At 55.9% G+C, this 27,793-nt stretch overlaps 4 protein-coding genes across 4 annotated transcripts; 2 read left to right on the forward strand and 2 right to left on the reverse strand.

Moving 5' to 3' along the window:
* Positions 1-1,527: 1,527 nt before the first annotated feature.
* On the reverse strand, positions 1,528-3,177 carry GGS23DRAFT_352387 (uncharacterized protein). The gene has a single exon (XM_051513141.1). It carries the CDS (start codon positions 3,019-3,021, stop codon positions 1,573-1,575), a length of 1,449 nt encoding a protein of 482 aa, XP_051374436.1. The 5' UTR covers positions 3,022-3,177; the 3' UTR covers positions 1,528-1,572.
* Positions 3,178-3,306: 129 nt separating this feature from the next.
* GGS23DRAFT_553945 (uncharacterized protein) lies at positions 3,307-4,626 on the reverse strand. Its single transcript, XM_051515503.1, has one exon. The coding sequence runs from the start codon at positions 4,561-4,563 to the stop codon at positions 4,009-4,011; it is 555 nt and encodes a 184-aa protein (XP_051374437.1). The 5' UTR covers positions 4,564-4,626; the 3' UTR covers positions 3,307-4,008.
* Positions 4,627-6,505: 1,879 nt separating this feature from the next.
* Positions 6,506-7,995, forward strand: GGS23DRAFT_352431 (uncharacterized protein). The gene has a single exon (XM_051513142.1). It carries the CDS (start codon positions 6,805-6,807, stop codon positions 7,582-7,584), a length of 780 nt encoding a protein of 259 aa, XP_051374438.1. The 5' UTR covers positions 6,506-6,804; the 3' UTR covers positions 7,585-7,995.
* A 16,033-nt stretch (positions 7,996-24,028) lies between these two features.
* On the forward strand, positions 24,029-27,034 carry GGS23DRAFT_352604 (glycosyltransferase family 2 protein). The gene is made up of 4 exons (XM_051513143.1): positions 24,029-24,625; positions 24,854-25,711; positions 25,943-26,237; positions 26,348-27,034. Exons 1-4 carry the CDS (start codon positions 24,531-24,533, stop codon positions 26,570-26,572), a joined length of 1,473 nt encoding a protein of 490 aa, XP_051374439.1. The 5' UTR covers positions 24,029-24,530; the 3' UTR covers positions 26,573-27,034.
* Positions 27,035-27,793: the final 759 nt, after the last annotated feature.

Raw genomic sequence — 27,793 nt, forward strand, 5'->3', positions numbered from 1 at the left:
GCGGGTTTGGGCAGGATAGCGTCCGCGGGGGCGCCTATGCGTAGGGGGAGGACTCTGTCCTGCTCGGGGCCCCTCCACATTCGTTAGTTAGGCATACCTCGGTACCTAGATAAGGCGCTCGGGCTCCGCCTCTCCTCTTCGCGGGACAGCCCCGTGGAAACTGCGCGCGGGCGCGCGTGGCACGCGTCGTGTGCGCGTAATCTAGGTAGGTATGGGCGAGCGGCGGTTCGCTGACGGGATCGCTGGGGGGGGAGGGGAGGAGAGGAGAGGAGAGGCAGAGAGGGCGAGGATGTGATAGGTGGCCCCACCGGGAGTGGTGGTGGTAGCACAGGTTGGTGTGCCCTATGGGAGGGGGTTGGGCAGCTGGGCTGGATAATATGCTTATCACGCTGTGCTATATACTTCACACATACCGCATACACATAGGTATACGCACACAGCGGCATCACGGAGCTGACACGCGCCAAACATATTCTACCGACTCAGTCACGCCAGTCACTCTTGCATCCAAGACTCGTCATCTCCAGGTAGCGGAAGATCGCACGTAGGCTCCGTTGTATTTTTGGCTCGTCGGTCCTGTCTATCTACTTGCTCTGCTGTTGTACAGTAACCAGCCTAGCCAGCCCTTCCTGCCGGCTCGCCCCCTCTCGCGTGGTGAGGGGCGAGCTCGATTCGCGGATGCGAAGTCGCCGCCAGCACGATGCTGTGGCGGCGTACGATATGTTGTTGTTGTTGTTTGTGTATGTTTTTGTGTTGGGCAACGCGACGTGACGTTCTTGCGCGCCGAAAGCGGAGTGGCCCCCTCGGGACGTTGCGGCATGACATGAGCTGGCTCTCGACGGCGAGAGCCCTCCTGTTCCCACCTCGTTTCCATTTCCATCGTATCGACCAAAAAGAATGCGCGCGGCGCCGGCGGCCGACCATGCGAGGAAAAGGCTTCTGCACGGGATGATTCGTGTGTTGCTGCTCAGGGTGCTTGAACGTCTGGTATCTCTATTAAAAAAAAACAATGCTGATGAGGAAAATGCAATAAACCATGACTCGTTCCTGCCGGACCTTGGACCCTTGACCCGTGACGGTGGCTATGCGGTTGGCCGCAGCCTGACGACGAATCCAAATGAACAGTGTCGTTTTCTTACTGTTCCCTCTAACCCTCGTGTATTTCGCCGCGAAGTGAGATATAAAACTGCAGGAAAGGGTGTGTGATCATGCAACCCGACTGCTAGTGAAAAGGAAAGGAAAAGCCTCCTTGACGCCTGGTCCAACTTTACCGAAAGCGAATGTCGTGAACGCGATGAATGTCGTATATGCCTGTATTTACTCCGGATGTGTATGTGCGTGTGCGTGTGTGTGTATGGTGTATGTGTATGGTGTGTGGTGTATGTGTGTGGCTTCGAGGTGTTCTTCAGCTCGTCTCCGCCACTCGTGTGTCCGCCCTTCTCGGAAGGGTGGCAGTCATCTCATCTCTGATGCGATGTGCTAATGCGGAGATGTCGGCGGGATTCTCCCCGATATCGTCCACCCGGTACGCCACCAGATGGCGGGAGATCGTAGCGGGAAGGAGGCCATGTCCTAACGGCCTTTGCTCGCCCGGAGCAGCTTGGTCCTCAACCACAAGATAAACATTGTCCAGGTGCTTTGAGTCTTCCTCTTGGCCGTGTTCTTTCGCTTGGGAGATTGGAAGACGACGCTCTGCGCGCCCCCAGTCTCGGCGTCAAACGAGAGCGGGCTGCTCTCGTCCACGGTGTCGTAGTTGCTGCTAGCGAACTTCTCGGCATCCGCCGGAGGACTCGCCGTATTCCTCCGCGAAGTACCTGGGCGAGACATGCTCGTCCGCGATATGGCCAAGCTAGGGCGGTTGCTACTCGCCATGCTGTACTTCCGGCTGTGCTTCCCGCGGGAGATGGCCTCCTGCAGCTCGGCCGCCTCTTGACGTGCCTTGACCGCCATCTGTTCCTTGTATATCGCCGCCGCTTGCTTCTCCATCTCGAGGGCGCGCTTGTTGTCGGCACGCTCGCGTCGCTTGATCTCCTCCCGCGCATACTTCTCCTCCTTTATCTGCTCTTTCAGCACGAACTTGCGGCGGGCCTCTCTCACGTGCTCAGCGCGGGTTGCGGTATCGAGGTCAGATTTGGCGCGCAGGCGCGGGAACCCGCTCGCGTCAAAAGAAGATCGCAACGGAGACATCGGAGCCGTAGAGCTAGCCGGCGATGAGATATGATTTGAAGCGGCATTGGACGGCGAAATGGGCGTGTCCAGCATGCGATCGAGGTCGAGCTCGGACCGGCTTGAGACGTTGACCAGACGCGAGGATTGCGTAGGCGTGGCTGCGGCCCGCGAGGTGTTTATCTTCAGACTCGGCTGATGGTGAGCGCGAGGCGCGGAGGTGTGTGCATTTTTGGCGTCGAAAGACGCAGTACGTTGGCTCGCCGTTAGAGACGGGCGTTGCGGACCTAAGCTGGGCTGCGAGTGGGAAAGAGGGTTTACGGGGTGTATGTGGAGGGGGTTCTTGTGATGAGTATAGGTGCTATCCTCGCTGTTGCTATTGTTGGCGTCGGCGTTGTTCTCGTCGTCGTCGTCGTCCTCTGTGATGTCGACAAAGGAGGCGAGCGAATTGGCATACGACAATGGCGGGGTGGACGTGCGAGGCGTTTGCTGGAAGGGGTGTACGAACGGAGCGCCGACCTGGCGACGACTTGAGCTGCCGGAGGTTGCGACGGAGACGTGACTGGCGCCGCTAATCGACCTGGAATGACTGTTGTTGTACCGGCGAGTGTCAACTGCCTCGTTGAAAGTGATGCTCGTTTCCTTAGCTGTCTGCTCGTAACCCCCCCAACTGTCCCGGCTCCCATAGTAACCATCCGTGTCCGCGCAACCCCTATCCAAGTCGAGCGAGTTCTTCTCAGATTGCGTGGATAGCCTCTTTAGAATTGGCTTCACCGCCTTGCGCGCTTTCGACTTGCTTATCTTGTTGGCCGGGAGATGCGGTCGAAACCGCGGCAAACTCTGGACCGAAGTCATCGTGTGTAGCGCAACGATGTGTGCGTATGCGCGTGCCGGTAAGTAGGAGACAGGCGGGTACGGCGATATACTTGGATATACGCCTATATACTTATTTCTTGGTAATAAAAAGGAGACAAGTATGCACTCAAGAAAAATCCACACGCGAGTAGACACAGATATGTGTATTGCAGCAATCGAGAAACCATCGAAAGGTATCGATAGGGGGAGGGGGGACCGTTCGGATGTCGGCGTGGGGATGCGATTTGACTTTGCTATCCCGGTCGCTTGGGGGGGGGGGGGGGGGGGGATTTCGCGGGCGGCGAGAGGATATGAACTGCGGGATCACCGGAATAAAAGCATCGAGTGTGATCGGCGGGTATTATTTGAGGTGCGCGCAACGACCAACTACTGCTGCCACTGCCCAGGCCGAGTGGGAACCGATAAAATCACTCAGGAACTAGGATGACTAAGACCAACAGGAATCGCGATCGGATCAGTGCAGCATCAACAACGGACCCCTCTCGTTCCGCGCAGGCCGGCGATGGGCGGTGTTGATTTACCATGTGATGGATATGAGGCGGTCGGATTGGTGGGCCGTGGGCTTGGGGGAGGAGTAGGAGGAGGAGGAAGAGGAGGGGCGACGGGATGGCTAGTAACACATAATGATAGTAATGTCGGGGAGAAGACGCGCGACACGACCAGATTCCGTCATTCGTAGTATGGGACTGAGAAGGGTAGCAATTATAAGGACGACGGTAACAAACGAGGGCGACGATCGACAGGAACAATGTAGGTATTATTGCTCGATGTTATGTTTTATACCTACCCGGGTAGGCGGTGAGGTGGAGCGGACCTACCAGGGGACGATCCGAATCGCTGGCGGACGAAGAGGAAGGGGGGCGCGGTGGAGAGAAAGAGATGGGCTAGCCGGGTATCTATGTAAGGATGATTGACGATGGTGAGATGATGGCGATGAGAGTGGAGGCTACGAATATGACGGGACAATTACGCAGCAGCAGGCGGAGACGTGGAAGGGCTAGAGAAGCAGCGTGGAAGAACGGAAGAAGCGGAGGGGAGAGGAGACAGCGAGGAGAGGGAGAGAGGGAGTGAAAGGGTTGTTCGCCGTTGGCGAGACAGCAGATGAGGAGGTGAAGGAGGTGAAGGGGGCCCTGGTGAGGAGGTGAGGAGGTGAAAAGAGTGGAGACGGCCGAGTTGAGGGAGAGAGAGGGAGGGGGGAGAAGATAGGGGAGGTGGGGAGGAGAGGGTCAGTATATATGTACATAAATGTACCCAAGTCCTTCGGGGTAGGTAGGTAGGTGTGCATAGAGGTATGAGGAGGTACCTCGGGTATACATGAGACTCGGTGATCAAGGTCTGCCTCCTCGTCCTCCGGCATCTCGCGCACCCACATAGGTAGGTAGCTCCTTGGGTAACATATCCACGTACGTAGATATATAGGTGGATATATAGGTACCTAGGTAGATATAGATATACAGGTAAGAGAGGGAGGCGTTGCATAGGTATCAATATATACCTCCTACCTGCCCAAAGATAAACCATTGCGCGGGAGGGTCATGTAATTAATGCGCGAGATGCGAGCGAGCCCGCGACGCTTCAGCCTCGTCGACTGACCGCAGAGCGCGCGCGTTGTGGCGGAACTCGATCTGCGCCGACGCGACTCGCAGTAGGTATTTGGGTTTCCCTCTCTCCCCCCGACTGGCGTCGGCCGCGCTCGTCTATAGGGGCTTAGCAGAGGGGGCTGGGAGCAGGTGGCTGACCTCATAGGCACACGGACGAATGCGACGTGCGTCCCGAGGTAGCACAGCGCCTGTGTAACATCCTGGGCGGACGACCTGGCCACGTCCTTACGCATGTGCTACGTACCTGCTACGTAGCGATGCGATAGTTATGATAGCAATATGAAATGAGACGAAACCTGAAAAGACTAAGAGGTTTGGTTGTGCCGAACGTAAGGTACACCTAATGTATGTGCACACACCTACGTGTGTGTGTGTTGTGTGTACGTGTACGCACACATATGCACACAGGTACAGTACATCTTGATAAGACAGGTAGGTCCTATTGCCATCCCCATCCCCATCCCCATCCCCATCCCCTTGGCCCTTGGCCCTTCCCGACAACACCCCCAGTCTCGGCCAAGAGAGGGCATACAAGGAAACGGAACAGGCGATAGAAGGATTAAGAGGGGGGGGGGGAGGAAGAAAAAGGAGGGGAAACGTAACGGTCGAGAGAAGGCTGGAAGCGACGACCCCCAGGAGAAGGGAGTGGAGGTTCGGGTCGTCGGCGAGTTCCTCAGCTTATCGATTGCAAACGGGCCAATCACAGCGCCAGGTTCTGCCGGGGCCCGCGTGGCGGAACTTGGTCCTGATCGGCGCCGAGGGCCAGGCCTGGGCAGATCTAGAGCCCTTCTGTCGCTCCCCATCCCCAGCAGCGATCCCACCTCTTTCTCTCTCTCTCTCTCTCTCTCTCTCTCTCTCTCTCTCTATGTGTGTGTCTCTCTGTGACTCTCTATCTCTGTCTCTCTCCACGCATCCGCACGCGGTCCTACGTGGGAGCGCTCGGAGGTATTATGTATGTAGGCATGGTAGGTCGGTATGTATGCGTGGACGTTGGAGGCAGTACGCGCACGGGTCTGTCTTGCCGACCACGGGTTCCGGGCCAGCCCACGGGACCCAGTGGACAAGTCAGCGGTAGGCGGTATGCGCATATATGCACGTACATGCACGCGCATTATCTACGTAGGCACGTCGGCGATAGGCACCTGGGCAGGGCGGCGCCGACGAGCGAGCTATAAAACGAAGCGTGGCAGCAGGAAGTCGTCCAGCGAACGTACGTTCCGCCTCCGCGTGTTCTCCCACCGCTACACTGGGGGGGGGGAGGGAACGCGGAGCCCAGCAACTCGTCCGCCCGCGCTGGCGCCCGTCTTCTCCGCACGCGCGGCTCATCTCTGCGCACGCGTACACGCATGGAGGTATGCATCTACGGACAGACGGACGTCTCTGCGCGTATGTATGTGCATGCGAACTTGCATACCGCCTTGCTCGCGGTCGATAAGCTGGCGGCAGGGAAGCGTAGTCCCGAACGCGCTCCCTGGCCGCACGATCCCCCGCTAGGCCCTGCGCAGCTAAACAACCCCCCCAATCTGCGAACCCGGCCGGGCTCGCCTGAAACCAAGAACGCATATCACACGGGTACGGCTTCGCTAGCCTAGCCGGGCTCCCCCAGGGGCCCGCTCCCAACTATCGGTGAAGGGGTTCTTGGATAGGTTTGTTAACACATGCAGCGCTGGGGCGGAGGAGGAGGAGGAGACGAGACGGAGAAGGGGAGAAGTCGGAACTTGCTCCAGGCGAAGTCTGTGTTGCTGGATGGTATGCATGCGTGCGTGTTGCATTGTTTGTGTGTGTAGGTATATGGTATGCATGCGACGACATGCACGCGATGCTGGTCCGTATTCTGGCGGTGCGCGAGGGTCCGACGCTCTCGACTAGGAAATTAGTGCCATCCGGGAGACACGGCCGGTCCGTGTCGATCCATATGTTGTAGCGTCCATCCCGCCCAAGTTCGTCGACTGCCCTCGCTCTATCGACTGCGGCCAAGGTGCTCTAGCCTTGGTTGTCTAGGCCGTGGGCAAATTGATGCCGGAGAGCAGGGCCGAGCGAGGGCGAGAGAAGCAGCAATGGAATAAGGGAGGGTGCTTCTTCTCGTCTTCTATCTCTATTCCATCATGAACTTGTACGCGCGCACAATTATGGGTACAGCTATACCCGTAGACTGATGTAGATGAAAATGAATATAGACCGAGATGATGAAATAGATCTATGCATATGCATCTGCGTGAACGGCGAACCGGTTATCTTGCTAGCCTCTATAGTCCACATATACAAGCTGACCCTAATAGAACAACACAAAATAGCAGCAGTTGGGGAGGGGGGGGCGCGAAACAAAGAATTCCCCGTCGCGATCATACGCATATCGACCTATCTGTCTTTTCTTTCCTTGTTCCGTCTCATTACCCGCTTTCTGTCAATATCTATCCCATCGAGACCTACCATCTGCCCAGCCATCGTGACCGTTTGGCGCGACCCCCCCGGAGATCTTGATCGACGTCCATTCGCGCTCACCTCTTCCGCGGCGCCTTTCTCCGGCCAAGTCAATAGTAATAATGCCGAACCCGTTTCCTTCCCCTTCCCGGCTGGCTATCTTTCGGGCCACGTTAGGGTGAGCTTTCCGAGACCTCGAGGGCCGCATGTGCCACATGAACCTGCACCGTGTGATGTGGTCTCGGACGAGGCCGCCGCATTCCGTCCCAGGGCGTTCTCAGCGTTCAGCCATAGCCCCCCCCAGAGTTGTCAAGTGACTCAACCAGCCAGCCGGCTGCGTACTTCTTCGTCCTCGCTGTACAGCCTCGGCGGCGTAGACACCCCGAGTGCCCCGCCGATGCTGTCTCGCCTAGCGGACGAGGCGGAGCCGAGCCGAGCCGACGTGAGCCAGTTCGACGGTAGCGATAACCTGTGCCGTGCGGGAATCGCGTCCGCGTCTGTGCGGAAAGCGCACCGGTGAAATTTCGAGATGTGCCGATTCAGACAGGTGAGAGACCGAGAGGGAAGAGTCTTATCGCCGAGCGCGATCCGACGCGGGTGGCTGAGGCGGGCCGGAGAGGATTCCGGCTTCTCTCTGCGGAGGAGGGGGGAAGGGGTGGGGGAGGGGCTTGTGAAGATAGGTAATAGACAGAGACTACGAGGCGTACCCGACCTACCTGCAGAGGTCTTACGGTCAACCAGGCCGCGATGCGTCGCTGGCCAGCCGCGCGTCCACTGGGTGCCGCCCCCTCGCCAAGGTCGTAGGTCTCGAAGACCTCCCTGTCGCCCCCATCTCAGTCTCGACATACGAGCCGCGAAACCGACGTGTCTTGCAGCAGCGCCCGACGTACGTACGCACATAAATCACCGCATCCTCCCGCTGCTCGCTCGGGCCGGAAAGGGCAAGAAAGGGTTAGAATCTGCGTCGGGTGGCTTGCAGGTAGGGGCGCTTCTAGCTACATGCCGCCCAGGACGCAGCGATGGGGACCTGCCGTGGCGGTGAGCAGCGGTGCTGGAGGCATAGGGCTAGAGAGAGACGCGGAATCCCCGACTTCCCCTGAGCTCGGATGGATACCCGCCAGGTCTTCTCCTGGGCGACGCCAGAAACATTCCGTGCCTAGTGTAGTAATAACATGGCGACATCGCTATCCCGGGCGCCACTCAGACTGAGAGCACATTTCCTATGCGCGTGCCAGACGGTGTGTGTGGTCTCTTGAAAGATGATGCCTCATGCAGTTTCTGTCCTTCCTTGGACCGGCCGACAGCGTCGTCGCCGTCGCCGTCGTTGTTTTCGTTGGCGTTGTCATATTCGCCGTCGTCGTTGTCGTCGTCGACGTCGACACGCGGAAAATCGGCTGGGGCAACAGCATCGAAAAGTTCCCGGCCGGCATCGCGAAGCGCGGTGCGCGGGACGGTGGAGTACATTCAGGCGTGGGAGTGTAACCTGACTGCGTCCTGCAGGAGTATAGCGACCGTGGTTCTCTGTTGCGGTTAGAGATGCGGCGTAGGTGATTGCGAGGTGCCCGGCGCGCGGGCGCGCGGCGTCCTCCCCCTCCCTCCCCGTGTAGTAATCGGCGACGGCGCGCATCGAGCGTTCTCGCGTTTTGCCACGTTTCTACGACTTGGACTTACTAGGCAAGCCGTAGATAGACGCCGAAGGGGAAGACCAGAAAGCGTCAGCTTGCCCTCAGGCGGCCTGGGAGCCTGGTCCGAAGACGGCGGAGAGTCCTTCCCACTCAACCCCCCCTGCACGGTTGCGTCTAACGACCTCCTCTTTTTTGTCGGTCGATTTATAATGACCAGCCGCCGGTATGGCCTGATCAGATACGGGCTCACGCACTCCTCGGTCAAATCAGCGCCTCGATCGGCTGGTGTCTGTAGGGCAAGCGGCACAGAAAGGGATCTGTCAGATCTGGGGTGATTCGACCCGTCGCGGTAGGCCCATGCCCAGCCAAGCCTTCCAGGTATCTCACCAAGTCCATCGAATCGCTTTCTTTCTACTTAGGTTAGCTGCTGGAACGTACGCGTGTCGTGCTCTTCTTCGGGGGGGTTTTATTCCGGATTTCTCTCTGTCTCTCTCGTTTTCTGGTATACGCTAATGTAATTTGAACGCACGTCTAGATCGCATATACGATAGCGTCTTACTTGACGACATAGGGAGACCGAAAAGAGAAAAGCAACGGCGCGGAGCTAGAGGGAAAATACCTCGGCTCTTCTTCCTCTATAAATCGGTAGACGCCGTTGCCGCTTCTTCGTCTTCGTCATCCCGAGAGGAGGAGCCCCGCGCGGGGGCTCGGCGATGTCGACTTGAGCACAAATCAGGGCTACCTACCTAACGTACGCGTCATTTGGTCGACTGTGACATGCGGGTTTACGGCTCCTGTCGTCCCAGGCGGGTGGCATTCTCAATATAGCGAGGGCAGGGCCCCTCATGGGCACCGACTCCCCCATTCCGAGGAACGGGGAGTGTGTTCTTATCATCATGGCTCTGGTGATTATGATGTGGAAGATCTCGGCCCGTCTAAGTGTTACATTCAGTTAGGGGGAGGCGGGGCGAGACGGGGCGAGCCTCGCACACCGGTTTCCTTACACCGAACCTCTCCGCCTCGTGCGCGCGGTACTGTGTAATGTATGCGCCTAGTCGCCATTGCCGGGCAGTAGGGGCTAGCGCGTCGATACGCGAGAACTCACCTTAACGTGCCGTTATTGCATCGTCGAGTTAGGTATTCAATTCACCTTTGTAGATACGAAGTCGCCTCCTACGCGGATGTGAGCCTCAGTGCCTCGTGACTGCTTGCCACGCCACACTCGACGCTCTCCGTCTGAAGGCCGTGGTGGTGGTGGTGGCGGCGGCGGCGACAACGACGTCGACGATGACGACGACAACGACGGCGATCGATCCCCTCCCCTTCACATGTCAGCGCTTGGCAAGTGGGAGCCGGAAATGGACAGAACGGGCGACGAGAAACATGGTAGAGTCCGCCTCATCGCATGCCACGACCGGAGACCTCCGGCGAGTGACAACCCAGTACTGTACTGCCAAATGGTCCCCGACGGGCTCGAATCCGGAAAACGAAGAAGAGCACGACGCTGCTGTTGGTCCTCCTCTTCCTCCTCCTCTCTTCGTAGACAGATCCTCCGGACCTGCATAACCCCGACCTAACGGAGTAATACCCGCATCGATCGCATGGCAACGGGAAACGGGAGGCAGGCTGTCGAGCCATTCTCGGAGGGAGGTGGCCGACTGCCTAACGTATTCGCCCGCTGCCACCACACATAGTACGATTCGTAGCCGTGGCCGTAGCGCTGGCCTCTCGGCTGAGGTCTCTGGAGCATGGGGGGGGGAGGGGAGGGAGGACGGAAGAGGAACGGACGGCGGCGGCGTCTATTCGCCGCCTGGGATCCTCGCTGGCGAGAGAACCTACACGTAGTAACGCTAAGGGCACGATCCGTTGCATAACAACTCGCCACAGCAGCTAGACACTTTCCTTGTTACGTACTAGGGCGACGGTATAACAGGGCGTTATACACGGCGACCGTACCGTCTCCTCGATGCCTGTCCAATGATCCGCGGCTTCATAGCAGACAGCGTGCACCTGCATGTTACGGTAGCCGGAATCGCTGCTCTGACTGGACGTCCGTGATAAAGTCGGGGGGAGGGGGGAGTATACGTTGGGCGACTCGCGGGCGATGCCATTCTCGCTGACCGCCATATTTTTGCACCGGATGAGGTCAGTGTGCTGCTGTATTGACCAGGGCAAGAGGTAGCCAAGTGCCATACGTACAGTAATTGTCTGGTTGGGTCCCAAGCTTCTGGGGTATCTAGGGGTGTCATTTTCCGGTTACGGGGGAATGGGAAGGAGGAAAAAATTTTTCTTTTTCCCTTTTCCCTTTTCCCTCCTCCCCCCCCCCCCCCCCATCATCCCTCTCTTTCAATAGTTACCCTCGTGGGTTTGGTATCATACCGTAGGACGAAACGTGGGGTTGTATACCACGGGGTCGGCAGAATAGCCTCTCGCGTGAGAGAACAACTCATAGCGCTCCTGCAACATGCATGCTATGCCTGGGAAGCCTGCAAAGGTGAAGCCATCATATGGACCTGACGTAAATCGAGGGGTGTGGAGGGAGGGGACGGGGGGGATGGCGAGGGGTGGAGGGAGGGAATCAACCCGCCGGCGTCAACGTCAGGTACCCTACAGGCGTCTGCTAGCGCAGACACACGAGATAGATGTTTTTCTGAACGCTGACAGTCCGCCTCCCCATGCCGTGAGATGTCGACCGGAGACGCCAGAAAAGAGAGTATACGCTGAATTTACCCGCGACGACAGCAATTCTGGCCACAAAGCCGCCCTGGATGCACATCATCTGGATCGCCTCTTACCCGGATGTGCCCTAGTGCTTCCGCGAGCCTTGTCTCCCGCTGTGGGCCGTATTAGAGGTATTTCTAGATCTGGGTCGATGTTTCATCGACTAATGAGACTCTGGAGCTGCCGAATACAGATGTGCTGACGCTGCGATTTAGAAGCCGGCGAGGCGCCACGAGAAGGAGTGACAGCGAAAGCAGCCGCGCTCTCCGTCTCCCTCCCGTCTCTCCTCCCTCTCTTGCTCATCCTTTCGCGCTCTCGCTCTCGCTCTACCATCCGTAGTGGATCCCCGCAGATATATCTTCTTTTCTCCGCCATGTATGTGTGTGTATGTAGACGGGGAGGCAGATAGATAGGTAGATATGTAGGTGTATGTGTATGTATGCACGTACGTGTATGTATATATATATATATACATATATATATACACATGTATGTATGTGTGCGTGTGAGCGTGCGTGCGCGTATGCATGCGGCGGGTGGGTGTGTGCGTTGTGCGTCGGGTGTATGATACTCCTTCACTGCCTGCCGTCAAGGCCTGCCTGCCTGTGGTTTGTCGGGCAGGCCGTTGCGCGCCTGAATGGCCTATGCTTATACCACTTGGGCTGGCGTGATGTGATGTTGGCAGGAATATGGGCTCCAAACCGCAAGCGGTTCCCTTCGTCCTTTGACAAACCACCAGGTACCAGATGGCAATGGAACGTGGTAGGAAAAAGGTTACCCTGCAACTACTTCCCTTATCTTCCCCCCCGCGAGAGAGCCATTAGAGCGGAATAGCGCTGGACGGATGTGTTCCTCGGGAGAATTCAAGTCTCGTTGTGGCTAAGGTCACGCCCTAGCAGAGGAGGGTGTGAGGGTGAGGTATTAATCCAGGCCCTGTCGTGTAAGCGAGGCCTGCCGTTGCAAAGGGAGAGCCACTTGGGACCCAACTCCAGACGAGGGTGAGAGGTGGAACATCGACTGTGCCATTTCCTTTCCAGTAATAGGTAGGGTAAATCCGCGAACGAGCAACCTACTGACGTGACAGGCTCCGGGCATCAGCGAAGAGGGGAGGAGGAGAAGGAGGCAGAGAAGAAGGGGGCAGAACAGGAAGAAAGCAGGGAGAAAAGGGGGAAAGAGAAAAAAAAAATAACAAGTTGGGCGCAAGTCACATCGCTCTTCATGTCGGTTAACCGTCTCATCTGGCCGTTCTCCTGCAGTGTGTAGCAGGACCTTGTTGTATATGCTGGTAGGCGGATTCCGCACAGAGGCTCGTTGGGCCCTTGGTCGTGGAACGACACGATTCTCGCGAGCGGCCCGGATCCTGAAAGGCCTCGCTGCCTCTGTTTGCTCAGTGGGCCCGGCCTTGGTACGACGGGACGGGACCCCTATGAGTTATGGAGGCAAAATTTCAATAATAAGCAGGCGTGCTCATGTAGGTAGGTCGGAAGCACCCCGACGAGGAACGGCGTTTTGACCTTTGACCTGTCATGCCTAAGGATTTGGATCCTAGTGCCGAAGATACCGAATCCATGCTCTGGGAGGCGCCGTGCTGCATCGTAATACAATATTTACTCTTGAGCTTGGCGGGTGTTTTTTTCTTTCTCCCTTCTCGGTGCTGTTGGATTGTTTTTTCCCTTCCCTATTCTCTTCTATCTCATCCTGTAATTCTCGGTCAGTAAAAATGGATTCACCCGAAAAGTCAGGCCTGATAGTCTCCTTCTTCTCAAAGGGTCGTACCTAACAAGCACGTAAAATCGACCCAGCTCCCCAATCGAGAGATCCGACGCCATCTGGGATGGGGGCCGCTAATGCGTGGTCATACGAGAGAGTGGTAGTGGTGGTAGGTAACAGTCGTAGACGTATTATCGTCTCTCGAGATCTTCATCTTCGACAAGGTGGACGATGGTATGAGGAGCAAATAGAATTGCACACCTTTACCCAAACGAGCTCACCGACCTGTCGAGAGAGCGCGAAGTGATGCCACACAAGAAGAGCAACCTAAAAAAAAAACCCGTTTCCCAGTCTTTTGCCGTCGGACGACGAAATGAACCCAGCATAGCTCCGCAAGCGGCAGGCAGATGGCTCTTCTTTTGGATGAAATATTGGGAAATCCCTCATGCGGCGGGTAGATGTGCCTATTTAGGTATGTACAGTATGTACTATGTCAGGCAATAATAACCACGGTCACGTTCCTTTGACGTTGCCGAACCGAACTACGAAATAGAGCCCCGTCATGGGTGCGCCCGCTCGGTCTGTGTGCTCGGTCTGTGGGTAACGGAATAGGGGCCGCTCGGTCAACAGTGCTCTTCTCCTTTTTCGCGTCTCCCTTTTTTTTCTTCGGCTTGTTTTTGCGGAGGGGGGTCTTCCTCCTGTCTCCTCCTTTCACACCAGGGGGGGAAAATAGAGGGAGGTTCCGTGGGTGAGCCTAGCTTCGTCTCCACAACCATCCCCGTCACTAAAAATGGCGGCGGGAAGATCCTGATCATCAAAGCACGGAAGGGAGATGACGAGGTAGGAGATCATCCAGGTCCGAACCATGTATGTGTGCGCCCTGCCGTCCTATAGCAAGCGCTATGGCGAATTCGGCAACGAGTGAGAGCCGTGAAGAGACGTGTGTTGTTCAATGTGGCAGGTAACGTGGGCGGTGTCTCTCGAATCCCAGCGCGCAGTTTAAAGAAGACTTGTTCAAACCGGGCTGGCTGCCGAGACCACACGTAGCGCGTCTAGGATCGGGTAATAAGTAGTAATAATAAGATAATAATAGCAGTAATAATAGCAATAGTAACGACAATAATGACGGCGATGAGGCGATAGTAAATATTGGCATGGCCAGCAAGCGGCTGCGGGGGAGGCCGTGTATGCAGTTAGGATTACCGAAGGACTGCCTACGGTCGGTTTGGTTACGATGGTACATGGCAAGCTACGCTGCCAGATAGGCAATCTTCTCTCTGTCTCTGTCTCTCTCTGTCTCTCCTCCTCGTCTGCTTCGTCTTCAGCAGAGAGACGGTTCAACCGGGCGGGCGCCAGGTTTCTGTGTAGAGCCGGTGTTGAGCGAATTGGTATATAGGTAGGTCCAAGACGGGTAAGGTAACCAAAGCCCAGGCGAATTCCGACTCAAGATTGTTGGGTACCCGGTAATCAGGGTATCATTCCGGCGGGCATGCAAGACACTCTATGCCTAAAGATGATTAGATTTCCTTCTAGATTCTGCGGTTGGGTGCTGTCAGCAGCGTGGTCGATGGTACGCTAAGAATTGAAACGGGCAACGGGTGGACAGGAGGGAGGGGGGGACGACATATCTGCAATCAGAACCTACACACCTACAATAACCACAGCTCAGGTAGCCTCATCGATGATCGTCCAGGGGACGGTAGAGGGCAGGAAGGGTAGAGGGGGGGGAAGGGGGGGTGGTAAGGGGGGGGGGGGGGAGCGCGGGACAGCTTCGGAGAAGTCGAGATGGGAAAGATAACAGGAATAAGGAGATGGAAAAGCCTAGCAAGGGGGCACGGAGGTATTGCCTGCGGGCCTGGGGTGCCTTGGGGACCTGGGGACCCGGGGGACTAGCTGGCGCAGGGTGAGATGAAACCTATGTGAACGTGATATGACTGGCATAGTCACAGCTTTAGTGCTCCAGGGTCGGACCCCAAATGCGTCGAGGTGCATCCGTGCTCTGCGCGCAAAGGCGCCATCCCCACGTTGTGACGATGCTGCGCCGACACGGAAAGGCTCTCGTAGCAGGGACAACGACGTTGGGGAACCGCCGCAGCAATTTGTTCGTCCGCCTCCTATTCTCCCACGACGCACGAACGGGGGCCCCCGTAAGGTACAACGCATACACTTAGACTTGGATACACACACGAGGTCGATCCATACGCGCAGCTCGTTGTTACGCAGGCATGTAGTCGCAGTCGCATCGGTTATAGTCGCAGTCGACATCGTTGCTATTGTCCCATCGTGCCATCGTGCCATTGTCCCATCGTTTCCCTATCCAATTGTCCCATTATCCCATTGTCGCCGCCGTCGTGGCAGCAGGTGTAGCATCTGATGGCGACGAATTCCTCCTGACACGCTGCGCTACGTGGGGCTCGGGGTCTCGGGGTCCCCCATCCCACTACGACCATCGTTGACGATTCTCGATTGTGTCTCTCTCTGGTTGCCTATGCGCACTATACGGCTGGGATGTAACCACGGTTGCAATCTGCAACGACGGCCATTGGCCTGGCCCCGAGTAATGGCATCATGTTATGTAGGTCATACAGGAAGCCGTTGCACTGCCTTTCCACGGTAGATACCTACGTTGGGATGAGGAAGCTGGGAGATCTACCATTACCAGTGGCGTATGGCACACACACCGCACACCTGTACAGTGTATACGCCCCGTGCGACGGTTGAAGGCAGAGAGGTAGATATATATATATATATAGAGAGAGAGAGAGAGAGAGAGAGAGGGAAAGTGTGTGTGTGTATGTACAAGAGAGAGGAGGGAGGGACAGTGTGCGTGCATGTGTGCGATGTGCGATGTGTGCATGTGTTAGGTAAGTGAGAGACGACAGAGGTAGATCTGTCCACGATAGTAAACAGAGGCACACGCACGCACACACGCACACACATACGCACACACACACATATACGCGCGCATAGACAGAGAGGGGCCAGCCGTATACGCTGACCGAATTCGGATTCCACCCAGAGCAACACCGCCGGGAGGCCCTGGCTACGACCAGGAACAGGACCGATATTGCATGCCGGTACGGTAAATCAAATCATTGGCCAATGGCCCGAGATGGTGCCAGACTACCCCAACCTCACCTTTCTTTGCAAACTCGAGGTGGCTCTGGGCACGGCAAGCAGGTCACCAAGAGGAATTTCGTCGATGATCCCTCGTCCAGAACCTCCCTTCTCCTGAGCCAGGGGAGCGGCGGCGACACCGTGCATCCGTCACGGGCTGGCTGCCGTGCGACGCTGTGTCATGCGACGGCCGCGTATTGTACCAACGAACACCTCGAAAATCGTCTTCTTGGATGCGTAGACTGCGAGATTCCGTCCCCCGGATATCTCTCTCTGTCTCCTGGTGTTCTTTTTGGGTTTTATTATTTTATAACTCCGCCCGTGTGGCGTGTATTACTGTGCTATCCGGCCATGTTGTGTCGCGTCGTGCCGTGTCTTGCAGCGGGTGAGCGCATCATCGGAGGTGCCATCGCGTCGCACTCCTGCGATGCTACTACGAAATGCAGGTATGGGGTGGATGATATTTCGGGAGTGCGGCCTTAGCGAGCCCGTTGCGCACATTGTCTTAGCACCACTGCCGATAGATTGAGGGCAGAAGAGAGGCCATCTTATCGCCGCGACGTTCGAAATGCGAAATCCAGGATTGGAACTGCGGCGCCCTGGCCGTTATCTTGTCGTCGTCAGACCCTGTCGGGGAGAGAGTCTTCAACCGGCAGGTCGTTCGTTCGCGCAGGCAGGGCCTGCATCCCATCTTGCAAATCTGGTCCAAATAACCATAAGTTGCAGCGGGACGGCGTCGTCCAGTCCACCCCTCATAGGATGACAACCAAGCCTCAGGCTTCTGTGGCTTCCAATGCTTTCTCGGCCCGTCCTTGCGATGAGAAATCATGCATACATGTATCTATCACCACTCGTTCCTGAAGAAGACACATAACAAGAATGGGGGGAGGGATGAGACCACCGTCGTCTCTCTCTCTGTCTCTCTCTCTCCTTACCGCCGGCTTCGTTCCCCCGACACTCGACGAAAGAGGAGTTAGTTGCGAGACGCCCTGCTATGGTACGGGACGCTGCACCGACTATATCACGATTAATATCGCCAATATCGCCGCCAGGGGGGGGGGAGGGGGGAGGGGCCGAAGTGAAGAGAGAGGAGAGAGCGAGAGCGAGAGAGAGAAAAGGGGGAAATTCAAAAGCCCCTTGACGAGACGGGAGCATAGTGCCTATGATATGCATGCGCACACAATAACACTCAGGTGTTACGTGAGTGGTCGGCAGCATGAGGAAGGGAAGAGGAGAGAGGGCCCCCTGGTCTTCGCTGTTCCGCCTTCGGTATCTGGCTGCCTCGTCTCGGGTTAGCCAAGCCAGCTCTTAGCTAGCTGCTTTGTCGACGTGTGTGTGTGCACATCCATACGTGTACGTGTCTGCGTCTGGCTGTGTTTATGAGATGAGATGTGTCGGCGTTTACTACTACATGTCTGTGTTTATTGTATCTATGCATGTATGCGTTATGTTGGTTTCCATCCTGTTCATATATACGTGCATATATCTATACCCCCGTATGGTAGGTATGTACGCATGTACACATGTATGCTTATATGTGCCTACCTTCCACTCTTGGCGCCTGTATGTGCCTAGGTACTTAGGTACGTATGTATGTAGGTGTAGATGTGCCTAGGCAAGGTATAGATATGCAACTATATCAGTATCAATATATGTACGTAAGACGTGTATGCAGGTACCTCGTGTTGGTGCGCGTAGGAGGTATAACATGCCACGCCACGCCATACGTTAGGGACCTATCCTCGATATAGCACGCACCCACGGATTGCCATCCCTTATACTCATACGTGGTAGGTATGTTTACGTTAGCTATGTAGTATTGTGTAGGCATGTCGTGTACCTACGTTAAAGCCTATGCATGCACACGAGTCTGCGAGTTTCAGGAGGTAATAGGCGGCGCGTTATCAAGACTCCCGCGGTATGTATGGCTTCGTCGCAAACCCACCACCCCCCGCCGCCGCCCAGCATCTCCTCCCGCGCGACCTTACATAATGAGCCTGTGGGGGTTCGCAGGGCGGGCGGACGGCGGTCAGACACGGACCAGACAGACAGCCCAAGCGTGGCGGCGGCGAGTGCGTATGCAGGTGTCACTATCCGAACCAACATCAGAAAGTCGGAGTGCAACTTCACCACACGGCAGCCGGACGAACCCGGTACTTCTTCCTAGTAGATCGTCGCCAGAGGCACCACGCGGAAGCTCGGCTGCTTCTGCATGGGCCCTACCACGCTGCGCCTGTTGGTACCGGCCGTGAATGGCATTTTCCACATCCGCAGGGATTCGCGGATGCAGCGAGCCTTTGTTCTTTCGTAGGCGGGCCTTACACGTCCACGTAGACGCGGCCGCCGCGATACGCTACATGGCCGTCAATCCCGGGTCGGCAAGGCAAGACTTCCCATTCGACTTCGCCTGGTGCTATGCACCAAATAAGTCCCCATCCCTGATGGGCACCAGCGGGAATCTCCTCCTGGCCTCGGGACGGACGTGTTGCGATGGGGAACGACACCACACACACCGTTCCGCCCAAACCACGGTTCTGCCAGGTAGTAGTACTGTGGACGCCCTCGAGAAATCGTGCGAGGCGCTACCCGCCGGCGGATGGGCCTCGTTGGTCGATGGGGAGAGAGGGGGGGGGGGGGGGGGTGAACGGATGGGAGGAGACGGACACGCACAGAGAGAGGGACGGAGAGACGGAGAGATGCGGAGAGACGGAGAGAGAGAGGCAGTGAGAGAGAGAGAGCGGGGGGCTTATGTTGTTTTGGTCCCCTCCCACCACCACCAGTCAAGTCCTCCATTCACGCGGCGTAACCGCGCCCAGTTCCAGTCTATAGTCCGGCTTCGATTGGCTGCGGCTACTCTATATATGTATGCAGGCTGAAGGAGGCAGTTCTATGGCCATGCATCCTCCATTGGAGAGCAGGGCAACACGCTTGCCTCGACAGTAGAGGCGCCTAAGCTGGATCCTAAGTTGGTTACTTCGTAAATGCTCAGGCCACTGACGGGAACGATCGTGGAGGCTACCCATCAATGCTAGTTTGCTAGTGGGCAGGTCAAGCCGGCAGCCAAGAGCCACAGATCGTTCACGGCTGGGGACGGGGCCGTTAGAAGATCGATTCGCGCTCCACAGCCGGCGGCGGCGGCGTTGATTTGCCAGGGACAAGTCGAGGGGTCTGCCCTCAGTTCCATGCCGCCCCCCCGGCGACTTACACGCTATATGAGTAGTCGTCCTACCAGGAACGGGAGCCAGCGACAGACCCCAAGCGTCGAAAAGCCCGCGCCGACACGCGCCAAGTATATCGGCCACCAGCAAGTCGATTGAACGACAATCTGCGCGGCCATTTGTCAGGAGATAACCCGTATAGGCGGGCGAGCCTCGGGGAACCCCCAACTCAGGCACACATTACGAATATCCATGTGGGTTTATATTCCCGTACGTGGCTCGGGGTCCAGACAGCGCTGGGGCGGTCTCCCCGGCCAGGGTTTGGTTCCTTCCGGTAACATCTCCCGAGCGTGCCATTGATGCGTACACCTAGCGATTCCACGGACTCGTTCATACGCGAATGTCGTTGCCGTATTTCACCATTTTTATTATTTATTATTTTTATTGTTTTATTGTTTTTATTTGGATCTTTTGTTTTATTTCCTTTTTGAATATCCTCATGAGACCTCAAGCACGAACACTTACGATGTCTTATGAGGCAACCTGCCTCCCTTTCCATCCAGCATCTGATACCATCTATGAGTAGGAGGTCCCGTCTATAGTCCTATTGAGACCCCCCCCCCCCCTCCTCCTCTCCACCCCGTCTGCCTAGATATCTGCTAGGCTCTCTCTCTCTTCTCTCTTATAATGCATACGTGCGAAGATGCAGACGAGACACAGCACCCACATGCAGCTACACGCACATCAACACCCATCCCATACCGCACCATTACCATCCTATGCCATCGCCCCATTGGGTACTGGGGTACTGCTACGTTCTACGACGCCTGCTACCTATGCCTGCTTTTGGTGCGGACGAGCCATACGACCTCAAGTCCTCCTAGACCTATACCGAAATAGTAATTGGCAATTGTTGTATCGGCGCGCGTCCAGGGGTTGCCTACGAGTCCAGGGATATCTTCACACAGACAGGTCACTACCTACAGGTCACTAACCTACAGGTCACGACATACAAGTCACGACAGATAGGTCGCTACGTGTGTACGTGCGTAGGTACATTAAGTACCTACACACATACATACATTACCTAGGTACCTACATACATACCTAGGTAGGTACGTTAGGGGTTGCAGGCCGCATGGGGTTTCCCAAGAGAGCTTGCAGCCCGTCTCCTTCCCGGGCCGTCTCTGGCAATCCCTCTCCCCCGGGGTGGGTGTTCTTAGGTACCTTACGCAGGCGCATCAGGTACCTGAAGTATCTTGGCTGCTCGAGTGGCTCTGTCCGGTACCTTGCAGTACCGAAGTAGGTACTGATGTACGGCGGAGGTACGATGTGCGGAGGTAGGTACAATGTAGATAACATCAGGCGGTTGGGGGCGCTCTCTCTCCCTCTGTCTCGTCCTCTCGTCCTCTCGTTCCCTCTCCCGTTCTCTCTGCGTCTCTGCATTTCCGAGGCTGCCCATCCTAGCCGCTGCGCACTTGGGTGTTAGCGAGGGCTAGGACTCGGGTTCGGCGGCTTGGACGGGTGCGGCGCGGTGCTCTGGAGCGATGCGCCGAAACGCCCTCTGATCGGAGCCCGTAAATGGCCAAATACCTGTAGGCAGTGCAATCCCCCGGGTTCAGCCTGTTTGCTAGGGCTTAGGGCATGTACGTACAGCGGGAGGTACCTGAGGCACGCGTGTCGTGTGTATGGATATGTATGTACACACATGCCACGGCCACGCCGATTTCGCGCCGTTGGAGACCAAGAGGCGTAATGCAGAGGCAGGTCTATTGGCATGTGTGTAGGTATGTACATCGCGCCTACGCTCACCCCCCCTCCCGAACGCCCGAAGAGGGGTACTGTGTAGGTACCTGGCGAGGTACCTGCTTATAGGCTTAGCACCTCCTGAGGTAGCGAACCCCACCCTCTCCAGCAGCACACCACAGCGCGCGCCGCCCGCTACACCCACTACGTCTGTACTTACAACGCTACCGCCTACCTCCTAGACGCTACCTTCTAGACGCCATTACCACCTGCGCTACACGTACACTTGCCTACACTGCCTGCCTCGAGCATGCCCGAGGTACCTGCCATCGACACGCGCGCTAGGGGCTTTTGGCTCGTAGCTGCTCACATGTACCTCACTGCAGCAGGTACTTAGCTGGGTACCTGGCCCGCCTACCTGCGCAACTGGGCCACGCCAGGTAGCTACCTATCTAGGGCACCGACACGGGTACTCGCCTAGTGGGGGACGGGCCTTGGAGGGGAAGCTCGCCCCAACTGCGCTCAACCTTGGAACCAGCTAGGCCAGACGGGGTTAACTAGCCTGTTGCTCCTCAACCGCAGCCGCCTTCTCCAAACTCCTCCATCCTAGAATTATCTGCCACCGAATCACGAAGATCCCGGTACATATTTTTTTTTGGCACGTTTTTACTCCTCATACCTCGTTTTCTCTCCTCTCTGCTCTTTTCCGTCTCTCTCTCCGTCTCTCTCTCTCTCTCTCTCTCTCTCTCTCTCTCTCTCTCTCTCTCTCTCTCTTAATTGTCGCCCTGATCATCTCCGCGGAGTCGCAATTCCCATCGTAAATCCCGTCCTCTCTTCGTCCCGCGTCTTCTACCTGCTTATGAGAACCTACAGATCTTGCCCTGGTTTCCTCGCCGCCTCTCCCCCCTGCTCCCCCCCCGTCCTCCCCTTCGGCAACCCCCGTTTCTTCAACGAAGACGAAGGAGAGGGGAGGTACGAGATCCTGGCAGGATAAAAATAAATAAAATGAAGGGAACTCTGAGGCAGAGAGAGACAGAGAGAGAAAGACGAAGAATATACCTACTTACCTTTCTAAACCTATCTACTTACTTACCTACCTACCTACCTACCTACCTACCTTACATAGTGCTACTGCTGCTACTCGCTTACATTTCCTATCTCTCTCTCGGTCTATCCCCCCCCTCCCTCCCCTATCCTCGGTTGTATTTGTTTCCATCTGATTTGATATCTTAGCCTCCTCCCCCCTCGTCTACCCTACTATGTGACATTGGACGGTCTTTTTTCTATCTACCTAGCCTGGGTAGTATTCCTAGGTTGATTCGACCTCCTCGTCGTACGAATTCCGGCATTCTCGTTTTCTGGTTCGCCCTACGTTTTATCTCTCTTTGATTTCTGCCTCAGTCTGCCGATTATCGTCGTCGCTGCTACGATTACTACTACTGCTATTATTATTTCTTATTATCTTCGTCGGGTATACGCACCCCAGCGTACATTTACCCCTGTGTACTTCCTCAACCGCACTCCTGCGTTCGTATATACACCCACGTCCGAGTCTCTCTACTACGTATGTACGCTGCATCTGGGTGGTAAATAATAGTGCGAACGGATGCAGCATATGGACATGTATATGCGTCTGTGTGTCTTTGCGCCTGTCTTTGTGCCTGTGTCTGTATGTCTTGCGTTTCTGTGTATGTCTGGTATATTCACCTGTAGGTCTCGTCTCTCTCTCTATCTATCTATCCATTCCAATAATAATACTGCCTGCCCGCGTACCCAGTTCGGTAACATGTCAGTATGTGCAAGCAGACAATATCCTTCTCCCTCGACTTTTTCTCCCTCCCCACCTTTCATCCCTCCCCCCCGGTCCCCCCCCCCCTCCCTGGCTGGCAGGGTACCAAGCAGCTCCCATCGTTGAGTTGCATACGGCTCGATCTCGAGTAGCTCTTCGCAACCCCTACCTCTGAAGACCCTTAACTTGTTTAGGGTACAGTACCTACATGAGCCCATATACAAGATACACGTACATGCACACTTCCATAGTGATGTCTACATTCATCTACATTCCCCCCTTCAACCTACCTAACTCTACACTAGGGATGTATGTATTATGTAGGCAGGTATGTGTGGATGTTGTATGGGTGTATGGATGGACGTATTTAGTCCCTCGTCCTAACCTAGCGATCCTTAAATTGGCAAGGTACCAAAGTCCAGTATACATGCCGTCTCTACGTATCGTCGACCCCGTCAGCCGTTGTATGGAGCTCATCTGCCTATATATCCTTGCCTCCTCTCCCGGGTCTGGCCCGTCGGCCTCCATCTCGACGACCTCTTCTATGTCCTCTCCCGAAGCCCATTGTTTATTGTTAATGGCTTCTTTTCTTTAAACGGGGTTTCCTTCAGTCTGTTGTATTATATTGTCTCTTCCCCGGCTCTCCCTCGCCGTCGCCGCCGCCCCCGGCGTAGACCCTGCCTCGCTTCGACAAGCTCGAGGCCCTTCGCTCCCCGCCTGGTGGCTAGGACAAACTCTCGTTTTGAGGTTTCGATTTGGGGGCTTCCTTCTTTCTGCTGTTGTCTGCGGTACGCTCGTCCGAGATTCTACGCCTCCCTGGGACTTGCCAATAGTTGCCACCGTCGCGTAGTCTCGGGTTCGTCTACTGCTCCTAATCCCACCACCCATTAATCACGGCTACTCGCCCGGTCCATGTCCCTTCCCAGCGCGTGACCGTCGTGTCCAGAGCCTAGGGAAACCTCACTGGGGAAGACGAGGAATAGCCATACGACTATTTAAGGCAAGCACCGCTACTATGTACTAACCCGCCCCCCTCCCTTCGCTATATCCTGTTATTATGCCCTCGCCACGTCGCCTCGTGGAGCAACCACGCGAATCGCCATCCTCCAAGCCGCTTGCCTGCGGCTGTCCTAGAGATTCGCCCTCCAGAGGTTGCGTTGGAAGACACTACGGCTCTTACACGCAGTATTCAACCGCATCCTAGTCTTCTCCCCCCCGTCCCCTTCCCCCCTTATCCCTCGGAGCTCTACAGCTTCACTTCATACCCACCACCGCTCCTACCGACCCCATTGCGGCCCCCTCCCCCTTCCCTCGCCCCCGTCTCCATTCTGACTTCCCCGGTGGCCCCAGCAGGCTAACCCGTATGACCTTAGCTATATAGATAGACTGTAGGGGCTGTAGCAAAAAGAAACAGCTTCACGCAAATACCTTGGAGCATCAAATCTGACGACCGGATCGTATACGCCTCCCCTGGTCTTCAACTGAGCTGAGGCGGCCAAAGTTTAGAATTGATCTCAAAGGCCTTTGCCAATTTACGTTAATACGCCCCATCCCGGAAGCTTACGCTTCTCCCCCGGAGAGAGAAACTGCAAATTCGACGATGGACTTGTTCACGCAAATGACGGGGTTTCCACACCCGAACCTCGAATTCTTATCATCACCCAGGTTCTGGTGGTGCACGTTCTGGATCTTGTGGTAAGTCTTCCCACCTCGGCAGACCGTCCCGCGGCGCCGCATCCCCTTTTTCTTTTTCTCTCCTTGAAAACCAGAAAAAGGAGAAAAATTAAGAAGGTAAAGAATTCCCTATTTGAGAGAAGGAATTTAATCAAGAAGGGGGATACGATAAAAATGGACCTGGCTCTCTTCCTCAATTTTGCTGTCACCGCACGCCCGGCACGTTCAGATTTCCTAACTCGCCGCCAGGGTCCATCGTTATCTACGTTTAATTGTCCACACTTTCAGTCACTGGTTTTATAAGTCAAAGCCCATCCCTGCCAAGCCAGCTTTTACCGCACAGGACGTGACGGTCATAATTCCCACAATTCATAATGCCTTCGACGAGCTCCGCCCTTCGCTAGAGAGCATCTTGGCATGCCATCCCCGTGAATTAATCCTGGTGACGACGGTGGACAAGCTGACTGCGCTGGAGAAGCTCGCGAGCACGCTCTCGACACCGGACGTCGTCCGCGTGCTGTTCACGGCCATCGCGAACAAGCGGCTCCAGGTGTGCGAGGCCCTACCCAATGTGATGACGAAAATCACGATCATGGCGGACGACGACGTTACCTGGCCGTCCACGCTCATCCCGTGGATCCTGGCCCCCTTTGAGGACCCGAAGATCGGGGGCGTTGGGACCTGCCAGCGTGTGCGGCGGGAGAGGAACGGATCCTGGTCGACGTGCATCTTCAACTGGCTCGGAGCGGCGTACATTGAGCGGCGAAATTTCGAGATCTCAGCCACACACAACATTGACGGTGGGACATCCTGCATGTCTGGACGGACCGGCGCTTACCGATCGGAAATTCTCTCGAGCCACGACTTTCTCGAAGGCTTCAAGACGGAGCGGTGGCGCGATTTCATCCTAAACGCCGACGACGACAACTTCGTGACCCGCTGGCTCGTGAGCCACCAGTGGAAGACGTGGGTCCAGTACGAGCGCGAGTGCGAGATCGAGACTACGCTCGAGAACGGCCTCAAATTCCTCTACCAGTGCTCCCGATGGGCCCGAAGTAACTGGAGAAGCAACTGGACAAGCCTGTGCCGCGAGAAATATGTGTTTACGTAAGTCTCACTTACACGAACCCCCCCTGGCAGGAAGCCCCCCCTTTCCAGCCCAAGCTTGGAGTAGCAACCGACAAGACCCCCCCCTCTCCCCCCCCCCCCCCCGCCTCTATATGTGTACCTACATATATACTACAACCACCACCACCACACCACCACCACCAACGCCCAGACCGAAAATCCTAGCACGGCCATTTCATTAACGGGGTATTTGCCCACTCATGCTTGCAGTCAACAGCCGTGGAGCACCTACGCGCTTCATATTGCGACCTTCACTTCCCTGGCCTTCCTCGTGGATCCCCTCCTCGTCCTCTCGCTCTGGTGGGGAAGCGAGGGCTGGGACATGGATCTCCGCCGCCGCTGGTTCTGGGCTCAGATCATCTTCATGTTCGCCTACACTAAGGTTGTCAAGCTCATCGGCCTGTTCCGACGACACCCAAGCGATGTCATCTTCCTGCCCGTCTCCATCATCTTCGGCTACTTCCACGGGTTGATCAAGCTCTACGCGCTTGTGACCTTGAACATGGTAGGGCGCCCCCCTCTCTACTCCGCAACACTAGCGCTCGCGACATTCCCTCCTCTCCTTCTCTTCTCCGGCCTGTGTCGCTAACGTGTGCCGTCCCGGGCAACATGCAGACCTCGTGGGGAAGTCGACCTGACGGTGATGCTAACGACGCTTTGCGGATGGCCCGCCGCCCTAAGAGGAGCGATAGTGTCGCCACACCTCGGCCTCGGCCGGACGATCTCGAGCGTGTAATGAACGTGATAAGCCACCGTTCGCGAAACGCCCAAACGGTCCTCCCCGAGAAAGACGTACGACACGACAGGGACTTTCCACACATCGCCATAGTAAAGAGCTAGGAGCGCGCGTGCGCGCGTGTACGAAGAGAGAGAAGGGGGGGGAAGGGGGTGTGGAGAAAGAGGAAGAGCAGATGGGGGTGTCTCATGCTCCGCTGCAGTTTTATTATTCGGCTACCTGGGACGGATGACTTGGGGCTCACAGCAGCACGAAAATGGTTACGCATTTTACGATTTGATGAACGCGAGGTGTCTACGGTTCGTTTTTTTTTACGCCGGATGGTTTATCGGAAGAGGTCAAAACGGTACTCTCCATCCTACGGTATACAACGCCGCCGCCACACGAAAGAAAAAAAAAACGTGGATGGAGGTCGGACCCATGATGGCTTTCAGCCTATAAGACGGGGAAGTCTTCTTTTTAGGTCTTGGGGCGGTTAGATATAATCTACAACCCAGACAAAAAAGAAAGGGAAGAAACCCCTGCCCCGCCCCCCAAAAAAAACACAAAAAGGAGAGATAGGAAGAAATCTTGGAGGAAAAAAAAGGAGAGCCTCCCTCGGTCTTGTAATTTGTCGAGGCGGCGGAGAACTTCTTCTCCCTCGACCAAACAAAACCCGTATTACCTATTTATTTAAACAGGTGGGAGTTTCTACTTCGCACCCCAAGGGTTCAACACAACACGAACCGCAGACGAGTTGGAAGAGAAAACTCGTCATATTCGCAACGATACGATGCGATAGCAATAACAGAGGGCGGCTTCCTACTGGATGGATGCGACGGCATGGTTACCTTCTAACCAGCCCCCCTCCCCCTTTTTCATTCCTCTCCTCGCATCGCATATTTCGGCATGCATCACCTTTCCCGCTCGGTTTTACAACCTAAACCCAAAAATTGCTGGTACGGGTTGGAGAGGGAAGACTTCACGGACGCTTAGGTGCGATGGGGAGGGCAAAAACCGGAATAGATTGTGAATGTAGTCTGCATGGATGTCTTCGGATCCTCATAGATGTGTTAGAGGGGCATCACTCGAGACCAATGCGAGGCCGAAGAGGAATAATTCAGAAGAAGGGTATTTTCTACGATTGTCCTCTCTTTTCTTCCTCTTCACATGCCGAGACCTGATTCGACGGGGCGGGTGCGTACGCCTCTCTCTCGATCTATCTCTGTGCCTATGCACGTATGTAAGTGCGTGGGTGTACGCGCCGCGTATGGATGTGTGCAAGCGTGACACTGCATCGTCGGTCTATGTAGTGAGATGTCTATGGGCTCTGCGATACGACTGTA

Source organism: Durotheca rogersii (genome assembly GCF_024521655.1).
Source record: "Durotheca rogersii strain YMJ 92031201 chromosome Unknown GGS23scaffold_4, whole genome shotgun sequence".
Lineage (NCBI taxonomy): Eukaryota > Fungi > Ascomycota > Sordariomycetes > Xylariales > Xylariaceae > Durotheca > Durotheca rogersii.

Excerpts from the sequence above, each read along its gene's own strand:
- GGS23DRAFT_352387 (XM_051513141.1), bottom strand. The coding sequence starts at position 3,021 with ATGACTTCGGTCCAGAGTTTGCCGCGGTTTCGACCGCATCTCCCGGCC.
- GGS23DRAFT_553945 (XM_051515503.1), bottom strand. The coding sequence starts at position 4,563 with ATGGTTTATCTTTGGGCAGGTAGGAGGTATATATTGATACCTATGCAA.
- GGS23DRAFT_352431 (XM_051513142.1), top strand. The coding sequence starts at position 6,805 with ATGAAAATGAATATAGACCGAGATGATGAAATAGATCTATGCATATGC.
- GGS23DRAFT_352604 (XM_051513143.1), top strand. The coding sequence starts at position 24,531 with ATGGACTTGTTCACGCAAATGACGGGGTTTCCACACCCGAACCTCGAA. Across the intron at positions 24,626-24,853 it reads TGCACGTTCTGGATCTTGTG|GGTCCATCGTTATCTACGTT; the intron begins GTAAGTCTTCCC and ends ACTCGCCGCCAG. Across the intron at positions 26,238-26,347 it reads CGCTTGTGACCTTGAACATG|ACCTCGTGGGGAAGTCGACC; the intron begins GTAGGGCGCCCC and ends GGCAACATGCAG.